The 10,764-nt window shown below is 47.6% G+C and overlaps 2 protein-coding genes across 2 annotated transcripts; both read left to right on the forward strand.

Moving 5' to 3' along the window:
* The first annotated feature begins 985 nt into the window (after positions 1–985).
* On the forward strand, positions 986–3,235 carry LOC135813971 (cotranscriptional regulator ARB2A-like). The gene has a single exon (XM_065327020.1). The coding sequence runs from the start codon at positions 1,055–1,057 to the stop codon at positions 2,327–2,329; it is 1,275 nt and encodes a 424-aa protein (XP_065183092.1). The 5' UTR covers positions 986–1,054; the 3' UTR covers positions 2,330–3,235.
* Positions 3,236–3,995: 760 nt separating this feature from the next.
* LOC135813982 (uncharacterized) lies at positions 3,996–10,158 on the forward strand. Its single transcript, XM_065327031.1, has 2 exons — positions 3,996–4,370; positions 9,325–10,158. Exons 1-2 carry the CDS (start codon positions 4,116–4,118, stop codon positions 9,601–9,603), a joined length of 534 nt encoding a protein of 177 aa, XP_065183103.1. The 5' UTR covers positions 3,996–4,115; the 3' UTR covers positions 9,604–10,158.
* The last annotated feature ends 606 nt before the right edge of the window (positions 10,159–10,764 follow it).

A 10,764-nucleotide genomic window follows, 5' to 3' on the forward strand; every position in this document is an offset into this window, starting at 1 on the left:
GTGTTGTGAGTGAATCGCAACGGCTCCCTTCCTTCAGCATCGTCAAAACGCAACATAGAGCATTATTACGCACTCGTTCCATGATTCATGATGTTGCCTGGATTCTTTTAAAAACAATCAATGTGTGTTCCCTATCTATCTACATTCAGGTCGTTATTTATAAATCTTGATAATTTCAACACTTTTCTACTCGTATACTGACTTTAGCCGTTTAGGAAACGGAAAGCTCAGCCTCCAGGTTGGCCAGAAAGGTTCTCAGTGAATCTAACCGAAGTCTTGGCGAGTGTACAAAAGGTAAACCTATCATTTGTACTTCATAACGGAATTGTGCACAAAATGCACACACAAACACTGTACAAACACACACAAAAGTACAAGCACATGTGCACATACACACGTCTCCTCCCCCCACACACACACATACTCAACTCCCCACCCCCTGTACCATGTGTACTGAGTCTGACAGACAGACACAAAAATCATGTTTATGCTTCCTTCGCCACCAGTTTCGGATATGGTGTCAACAACGAGTTGTAAAATATTGGTATTTTAGGACTCCCTACCCTGAAGACGAGCACAGCGCCGTGGATCGAGCAGATCCGGCCGCGCCGGCCTAGCGTGCTTCACTTTCTGGCCGAGGCAAACATCGTCCGCGTGCGCGCATCCCGTGTCCTCTCCCGGGCTTTTACGACTCCCTGGTTTCAAGTATTAAAAAAAGAAAGAAATTACTCTTGCTAGCGCTACTTATTTGTACACGTCTACCAGGTCTACAGTTGCCGCGATCCAAGACCAAGTCACAAGTGCACAGCAGTCAGCATAGCCATAGCCATAGCCATAGGCGCTAGGCACAAGGCATAGCCCTGGCTCTACACCGACCGACCCGGCCGTACACGCTAGCGCTAGTAGGGGCCTAGGGGCGCCCGGGCCCGGGCGTCGCTGATCGGATCGCGGCAAGGCGGTGCTGCCCTCGACAGACAAACAGCGGCAAAGGAAACAAACAAGCACTCCAAAACTGTTTTCAAACTTTCGATCAAAGGCAATAATCTGCCTTCTTATGAGGTCGAGTTGGCTGAGCAGAGTGGTTTCTTCTTTGCTTCTGTCAGGGTTCATTGCGAATATTATAGTGACCGCTCTTATCCAAGAGAGTATGGAGCGTGGTCGTTTCCCATCAACGATTGCCGAGTTTGGGTACACTTTCGACGAAAATGGCGAGCTGAAGGGCAAAGATGGCCAAAGGTTTGATTTTGAGGTGCGAAAAGGAGACAAGGAGTATAACCAGCGCCACTATGAAGCACTAGGAGAGTGCATCACGCAACACGTGTATTCTCTGCTGGAAACTGATTGTGGCTTGGAGCGTGCAACGGTACCCGAACGCACTGCCACCAGAGGTCAGCCTACGAGCTTTCTATTTCATTCGTCTGACCTGGCGACGAACGATCGCAAGCTCATGGTGCTCATTCATGGCAGTGGAGTTGTACGGGCTGGTCAGTGGGCAAGGCGGTTAATTATCAATAACAATCTTAACGTCGGCACCCAGATCCCATTCATTAAGCGAGCCATAAGTGAGGGCCATGCCGTGCTGGTGCTGAATACAAATGAAAATGCGGGCCTTAACAGCAAGGGAGTGCGTACCTACATTCCAGAGAGCGATTCGCCGGAAGCCCATGCGCTCTACGCGTTTGAGTATTTCGTCAAGCCTTCGCCTGCGCGAGAAGTCTACGTAGTAGCGCACAGCTACGGCGGGGTAGTTGTCACTGCGTTGGCAAGAGAGTCACATGCGGCTCGCAATCGCATCACTAAGATCGCCCTGACAGACTCTGTGCACTCACTGCACGGCTGCTCGCGCAAGGTCGTCGCCTGGCTGCAGGAGCGCTCGATCAACTGGGTTGCTTCAAAACTGCAGTTGGGTTTGCCCGTTTCTAGGTACGGTGGTGGTGCCCATCTGCCATCAGTGTCGGCAGGTGTTGACGTGCATGAATGGACGAGTTCGAGCGCGATGGAATCAATATTCACCTTCTTCAACGACCGACCGAGCGATCCAGGCTCTGACAGTAGTCCAAAGTCGTCTGCTGCAAAACGTAGTAGTGACGGCGAAGCGTCAGCAGATGCGAGAGTGGACAGTGGCCTTGCGGACTTGAAAAGCGAGCAGGACACGTCTAGTGTCGCACAATCCGAATCTGTCGAAGAGAGCCTACCCATGGAGGAGTCTCAGTGCGTCCGGGAGAGCCAGCCGATGGAAGAATCGCAATGTGTTCAGGAAAGCCAGCCAATGGAAGAGTCACAGCTTGCTGGAGAGAGTCAGCCAATGGAGGAATCACAGCCGGCGTGAGTGGGTAGTGTTCAGAACCCAGACCGTAGCTTCCGCCACGGCCAAATCCAGATGTATTCGCGTGGTGTGTTACGCTAATGTGTGCTATGAGCTGGCATTCGTTACCCTGGCAACACATCAATGCCCATGTAGTTATTTGCCACAGCTAGGAGGTGATAAGGTGCTCCGGAAATGGACCAGAATGTACTCAGGAGGCGGGTACTCCTGCAGTTCTCAGTATGTTGGTATTGTCATGACTTATGCGTGCAGGCTGAAAAGGTACTGCTCAGCCAGACAACTTTCCAAACTCAGTCTTCTATGCCTCATTATTTTCACAGGACCACCAGAGTAGTCCCTGTACATTCCCACTAGAGCACGCATATGCACGGTGCATGATTATCATTCCAGAAATTAGGTGCTTAAAAAAAGTTCAAACACATTATACAAGTTGGGTTCCCTTGTTTTGAATATTTTCAACCGTATGTAGGTGATCGTTTTGTGCTGGCCGCTTTTTGTTCTGAATGTCTAGTCTGGATCAGAGTCAAGTTATAATAATTCTAGTTTACCATATTGCACAAGCTGAGTTGCTATTTACTTGGACAAAGTGCTCGATGCCTCGAGTGCAGAGCCAGATGATAAGTCAGCGTAGCAGTAAATAAATAGCCTTGTTCCGTTGCCGACTTGTCAGTGTAGCATACCATGATTTTAGTGTGTGTGTTTATTCTCTCACTGCACTCTTCTCCTGTACACTTTACTATTCTAATATTAATTTTATAGATTTCTGATTGCCTGCTTCTTAGTAAGGCTGCCATCACCACCCATATGGCCATGCACTGTGTCCAGCGCCATTCGTTTCGACCAAATTTCTACGACTTTAGCGAGAATACAGCTCGCCTCACTGAAAGGCCTTGCCGACCTTCCATGAAAGCAATGCAGTATTTTGTCAACTGAAGCCTCAGGTATTCCCAGATAGGCTCCCACAGTCCCTGGCCCCGGTTGCATCAGTCCTTTCAAATAATAATCAGCCTAAGTGACTTCGGAATCTTCTGTCCATGTACTAAGTATTCAAGAAAGAGCTGCGCAAACATTCTTGTCAGTATTCAGGTCTACTCGCTGGCATGCCGTTACCCTGTTCATCGTAGGCCCCCCCCCCCCCCCCTTCCCAATCTGTACTCTCTTGTACCGTCATCCTTCAATGCGACGGACTCCACAATAGGCGGTCATCCTAATAAAGTTATTATTATTATTCAAGATGTCTCCAGTCTTTGGGTTATCCATAATAATTATTATCAATAAATAAAAATGCCATATGGCCAGCTTTAGAAATTATTAAATTTTGTCTGGTGATAAGTAAGCACAGAAGCCATGACATAGCACATACCGGTACATGTAGTTTCGACTAGGCCTAGCCTCTCGTACCATGCATTACTTTTCAAGTGACTTTAGTCGAATACATGTATACAATGTCAATGGCAATACATTAATGGTGATTGGCAAGATTGAGCAAGCAAGTACACATGGTACGTACTACGTACATGTATATGTACAATCATGGTAACGTGGACGTGGACGTCACGTCATGGACACGTCATCAAAAATAATTCAAAACGTAGGGCATTGCATGATTGATTGGGCAATGCAATGCATGCATGATGGAGCAAGAAATTCAAAATCATTAATTTTTGGAACCTTCCTTTTACTTTTGTAAACGCTTGGAAGAGGACGGACGTTATTGTCTTGCATAGCTGTTGCGGGGATCGGGTAGCTGAAATACTTCTGTGTGTCCCTGCCCAGCCAGGCGATCACAATGCCTGATAAATCGGAGACGCCAACAGATCGTCCTCTGCTGAGGACCAATTTCAGGCTTATTTCAAAAGCTGATGAAGACCACCCGGAGGCGCGTCGCCACCACTCGATGGTTGTCTACCAACATTGTGCAATCAAGGGTGCACAGTTTGGCAGTGTTGCCTCGCTGGTCCTTGGACCGCCGATTTTCTACCTGCGTGGGCACCGAGGCGGGTTCTTGGCGCAGAAAACTCTGCAGCTAAGTGTGTTCGGCGTTGTAAGTAATGAGGCAAAGCACTTTAATACACGTATCTTAATAGTGTACGGTAATTTACAGCAACACTGACCACAAACTAGAAGTGGTCTACAGAGTACAGTACATGCATGATGTACTGTAAATATACAAAATTTCGGCGCTGCAAAATTTCGGCACTTCACGATTTTTGACATTTCGGCGGCGATTTATTTTCGGCGTGGGGTAGACATGGTAGAGGGCATGGTATAGTGCGACAGATGCTGTGAAAATTTTCATCGGCGTTTTAATTTAGGCGTTTTGGGTCGGTGCCGAATATAGCCGAAATTAAATAGCTGCTGAAAATTTGTATATTTACAGTACATGTACATGATTGTACTCATATGCAATTAATATTTGTAGTCACATGGACAAATACGGTCCTGTACTTGTTGGTTTGACAGCATGAAACAAGGTGGAGGACACTGTGTTCGGAACACAGTGACCTTGCTACAACCATCCACGGTTGGTTGAGCCCCGGTCCGTTGGGACCACCTGAACCATAATGTCAAACCAACAACATGTGTGAACTATAACAAGGTTTATCTATTACTAGAATTGTACTAGTATTGGGTTATATAATACCAGTCATGTACTTGTACAGTCATGCCGCTTGTTGTGAGTTGTCTTCTTTAATACAAAAACATTTACGAGCATTGAATTAGATAGGAAACTGACAGCTAAAGAAAACAATTAAACACTCACTTTGAATGACAACAACTTCTAACGTCACGCGGCTGTGCATGTCTTTGGAAACTGAAGTGAGTCATCCAGTACGGTTCCGGCTTTTATCCACCCAAGTGATCACAGTAAAATCGTGTTCGATAAATTCCACCTCATCTATCGTAATCTAGCACCAAGAATACCGTAAAATTCCGTTAATAAGCCCCGGGCGTATATTTGGGCATGGGCGTTATTTCGGACGCAATCTGCAGAAGATCAATCTATCAGCAACCCACTAGTTTCAGTGAACCACCATTTACACTGAGCACGGTACAGGTACATCAAACCACAGCTGGAAATTTGGTCGTAACCAAGAATGTAGCGATAAATTACAGATTTGATAGGTAAACCACTTGCTATGGTAAGTACAAGGCTGTGTGCAGTTGGATGGCACGCACTCGATCTACAACTGTTCTTCAGTTTGTATGCGAACGCACGCTTGCGCGCTGGTCATTTTGAGTCCACTTTACGCCCTGAGCTTATTGCGGGCATGGGCGCTAAAACGAACTTGAAGTGTACACCGCCTAAAACTGGGCTTATTATCGGACATGGGCGTTATTTAGGGTGGGCTTATTTACGGAATGTTACGGTACGTTATCCCGAGAGGCTGGGGAATTTGCCCATTTCACAAGCAATGATGCATGGTGATGTGAAGTGGGGATTGTATGAGGAGCGGAGATATAACGGTGTATACCAACCCGAAATCGGGTTTTCCTTTGCTCGAGATAGCTTCTTCTTCTTTACCCTTTTTTCAGCGCATTATAGATCTTATTCAATTGGGAGGGTGCCAGGGTGGGACTCAGGAAAATCCCACAGTACCACCGATTCCTGCGATCCCTCCCATTTAGGTGTGCTCAAGAATGTCACGCAACGGACCCACCACGTTCAACAACTTCGCCTGTGTCAGGTACTGAGCCCTATCCGGCCGAGCCTCCGAACAAGGTGGCTTCCTGTCAGCACCATATACCATGCGGGCGACTTGCGCACCCAAAGCCGGGACTAATGCTGCTGGAGTGTCTGGGCGAGGGTAGCGACGGGAAATGGCCTGCCGGAATTTGCGTCGGAGTTCTGATCTAAGACAGGACTCGAGAAACTTAGTAGTTTCTGACGAGACATGACGGGTAAACCCTTTCTCCTCCTCATCCCTGTCATCTGCTGGCCAGTCAGTGTTGGGACCTGCACAGTCAGACACCAGACTATGTGTGCTACCAGACTGACAGTCCAAATCATCAGTCGCCACACCAGATATCGCTGTACCAAGCGGCATGTGGCTTAATTGCGCCAGACCTACTGGACCTCCACTCGTGTCTGAGGGGAGAGGTCGTAGCCTAGGTGGCTCTCACGAGGTCGACCGAGCAGCAAGTGGCTGCAGCGTGGGATTATTTATCAGGTCGCCGTCAACGGACCCACCACGCGTACGCTCAAGACCGGCTCTAGAAGCCTAAGCGGGCTGACTACTGCATGCGGTAGACCTCGCCAAAGGGGAGTCAGCCGATTGAGAAGCAACCGGGATCAGGTGTGGATCAGTTTCCGGTGTATATGCACGATCCGCGAGTCATGCTCTTGCCCGGAGTTGGACTCCAAATTTCCCACGGGCATCCACTGGCCGTCCAGGGATGCCAAACGCCTCTCCAGTGGGCGTAAAGCATGGGCCAGAGCCTGCAGGACTAGCGGAAAAAAACATCCTGAGATGGGGAATCCATACCGAAAACTCAGACAACAGAAAGCTTCGACTACACGCTTCCTCGAGCAAAGAAAAAAGGTGGGAGAAGAATCTAGAGTTCCCGCGTTTGAGCTGAGGGATCACGCGTGGGGCAGTTTTCTTTTACCAAAATTTGATTAAACTTTTCAAATTTTTAGTAAAACTGCGTTTTGAAAATGCTACCTCGAGCAAAGGAAAACCCGATTTCGGGTTGGTGTACACTGTTTTATATCAAAGCTCGAAGCTCCAATATGCAAGTGGATGAGTGACCCCACGGGTTATGGAGTGAGTAACCGCAGGCGATTGGATTGGATGAGCAACCCCAGTGATTTTGTACCCTTGCTAGCACATCTTGTTCCTACACACAGTGCAGTGTTTGCAGTGTAAGAGTTGGGTGGTGCCCGTCGCTGTCTCGTGGGGTCGGATACCCCAAAACACGACTATACCTTGTGCTAGCCTCCTGGCTGCAGCACGAAGTCAGCACGATAGGTGTGCTCTTCCATTCAACCACCGTTTGCAGGACTAGCTGACCAGCCGCTCATCATTTGGCAAGGCCTCCGCCAATTTGTTTAGTTGCCACAGTTATCGTAGTGGATGCGACAAACTTCCTGGAGAGGGGAGGAGGAGAGTGGTATGTGTGGTATCCATCCCTTAGGGAACAATAGCAATTATTCACTTAAGGCCAAGTAAAAATAATCGACCACTTGCCATTTGTACAGATCCACGAAATCCCGTTGACCCGGTAGGGTGTTCATTGTGTGCTATGCATGCGCATTTGACCTTTTTAGCGTCATAATTCAATGACCAGCAATCGCTTTTCCAGCTTCTTCACTTTGGTTAGAACTAATGACTAGCTAGATCTTTGTCAGAAAAAAAGGTTTTCGTATGAAATGCCTTCAGGCCCCATTTCTTAGTGGAAATAGCAGAAAACACAATAGGGTCCTGCACATTCAACACCCTACCGGGTCTACGGGATTCTACGGGATTTCGTGGATCTGTACAAATGGCAAGTGATTGTTGATCGTCAGCGCCCGCCCCGATTTTTCAGTCCGTCCCGGGATTTATTTTATTTTTTATTTTCGTGATCAACGGTAGAAAACTCATGTTTTTAGCGAAACGCGAACTTTTTTTAGCAGTACGCGCTTACGCGAGCTCTCATGTACAGCTTCAACGTGCTTTTTACCGTAGCGACACGCAGTGCAGTGGGATTCTAGTGTATTTGTGTGAAATCTGGCAACTACAATACCTGGCACTGTAGTATGTACAGTGTACCACCTGATATCTACGCCTGCATTCATGGAAACTATGTGTACTCATGCACGCGAGTGTATGTGTGTGTATGTGTGTGTGTGTGCGTGCGTGCCCGCCGTATATGGCAGGAAATTGTATCACAGAGTCATCTGCACATGTTCAAAGTGTTTGGAGTGTGCCCAAGCAGACTGGTACTTGGTAGCAGTAACAACCAACAATGGTAGTACACCCATAACCCCATAGATGTAATACATGCTAAGATTTCAAGATGTCCGGTCGATGCAGATATAAAAAAGTTATGAAATAAAAATAAAACCCTCCCGTCCGCCCCGATTTTTCTGAAAATTCTGACGATCAACAATCTTTTTTTTTTACTTGGCCTAATGTGGGGCTTTGAATAAAGCAAGACATGTGACACGAATACATCAGTCCTTTGGGATCAGGAAACCCCCTCGACAGGCAAACAGCCTTTGAGGAATCCTTAAAAAATATGAACTTAGAAGTTGCGACTTCGGCGGTAATAGTCATGAAGTTGGTTGCTCCAACGAGGAGCACACGCTTCTTGTCGAACTTGACACTTGACTGACTCACGACTGCCATCCGGAGCACACGAGGAGCACGTCTTCCGCTCGGCAAACCTGTAAGAAAGCACCACTCCCTGCTCAATACACAGTGTTTCGGGGAATTCACGGAAGGTGCGACGTGCTCCTTGTGTGCTCCGGATGGCAGTCGTGAGTCAGTCAAGTGTCAAGTTCGGCAAGAAGCGTGTGCTCCTCGTTGGAGCAACCAACTTCTTAAAAAATATATAAATACAAATACAAATGAATTCCCTAGTCTGCTTTCGCTGGTGATAACTACGATTCCCTGATGAAATTAGGCTGGGAGCGACCCTATGGCCAACTCAAATGTTTGTGTCGCTCACTGTGTGTGTGTGTGTGTGTGTGTGTGTGTGTGTGTGTGTGTGTCTGTGTGTGTGTGTGTGTGTGTGTCTGTGTCTGTGTGTGCGTGTCTGTGTGTCTGTGTGTCTGTGTGTGTTAGTGTGTTAGTGTGTGTTTCGTGTCCATCCCTGAGTGCACTGATAATCCTTTTGAAAAGGAGAGCGGTGTTTCCATACAGGTCTTTTGTGTAGATGTTGGTGAATGATCCAGCAATATCTGCTTGCGTGTAGCAATGGACGCTGAACCCCTAGCGTTGCAGTGTGTTTGTAACAATGCTCAGGCTCAGGTAACGTTGCACTGCACACTTGTGTTGTGTCCCATGCAGGCGGCGGGAATGCTGGCCAGCGAGGCCATGTGCTACATGATTCTCAGAAAGCAGCCGGACGAGGGCGTGTTCGACCGCGCCTATCGCCTGTCAAACAGCGAGTCGCAGAACCGCGCCGATGTGTTCTCGGCCGTAGGCGCCGTCACCATGGCAGCGCTTGCTTTTCGCCTGCCCATCGGATACATGCCCGGTGCCTGTGTTGGCTTCGGCCTGGGCATTCTTGCTCACTGCGCCTACAAGCCGTTTGCCAAACGAGAACCACTGACCACTGCGGCATAGTGTCCTTGGGCTGGCAATGAACGCTTCTCGATCATTTTGGTTTCTTGCCTGCTCTGCTGCTGCCGACAGTGGCGCGAAAAGCCTTGCTGTGTTTGCCAGGCCTGCCTGTTTATGTACTCTTGGCAGCATGCATTGTGGCTATGGCAGAACCCCTGTTCTGTATCCCGTCAGACGAAGCTCTGAATTTAGTCTGCACCGTGCTCCCATCTTCTGTTTCTACGTTCATAGCGAACCATGTTTTTTTGCCACAAAATGGTCAGTACCCTATGCTGTGCGTGCACAATGTACGCACACTTGTCCCTTTTTTGTGTTTTTGAAGCTTCAAGTCGCGTAAGTTGATCGCATGTGCTGACTGTCTGTAGCTGTTTTTTTTTTGAACTAGTCGAATTTTCCCGTAATATGTATTTTCACTTTATACTCAATTTGGTGCCCCTTCAATACCTTCCATTGCACCACCTAGTTATTATTAGGTGCACTGTTTTATTTAAAGGTTTTCTTTGGTAGTGGAGAATGTACTAGAAGTACATGCTGTTGCTAAAATGCTTGCAAGTGTGAGCCTTTTGTTGATCCGTCCGCTTTACCCAGGGCCGGCGGGGGTTCTATCGGGAGTCCTACCATCTACTGGTATACATCAGCACATTTGGCCACGGCCTAGCCAGAGAGTAGTACGGTACCATAATAATTATTGTACTACTTTCTAGCCACAACACTCAACAGTACAGATCATGGTTAGCGATTCACTCGGCCGCCTGATCATTGTGTTGGTTGAACATTGCAGAATATTATTACCGGTATAATGATGGCGTGTTGGCAAGAGCTCTAGTACGAGTACATAACCCTATTCTTCATTGGACCAGTGACAGTGGCTCAACATGTGCTTTGTGTAAGGTGCATGACGTGTCAGCTACTATACCACTCACGTAACTGCCGTTGCGTATACACCGCAGTGCGAACACCACATAATTATTACACAGAGTGCATGATCTGGGGTCACATGTATTACACTAACAGTTAGTACATGCATGTATATACACAATCCGTAGACTATGGTGTGACAAGAAGAATTTCATATGCCTGGTTTTGGAATGCTGTGCATGCACGTGCCATCAAGAACATGCACATGCATAGTGATAACTGTTGTTTTGCTGGGTGTTTGTACAA

Source organism: Sycon ciliatum, chromosome 1 (genome assembly GCF_964019385.1).
Source record: "Sycon ciliatum chromosome 1, ocSycCili1.1, whole genome shotgun sequence".
Lineage (NCBI taxonomy): Eukaryota > Metazoa > Porifera > Calcarea > Leucosolenida > Sycettidae > Sycon > Sycon ciliatum.

Bases quoted from the DNA above. Each gene is read 5' to 3' on its own strand.
- LOC135813971 (XM_065327020.1), top strand. From the start codon at position 1,055: ATGAGGTCGAGTTGGCTGAGCAGAGTGGTTTCTTCTTTGCTTCTGTCA.
- LOC135813982 (XM_065327031.1), top strand. From the start codon at position 4,116: ATGCCTGATAAATCGGAGACGCCAACAGATCGTCCTCTGCTGAGGACC. The intron at 4,371-9,324 runs GTAAGTAATGAG...TGTCCCATGCAG, and splicing joins AGCTAAGTGTGTTCGGCGTT to GCGGCGGGAATGCTGGCCAG.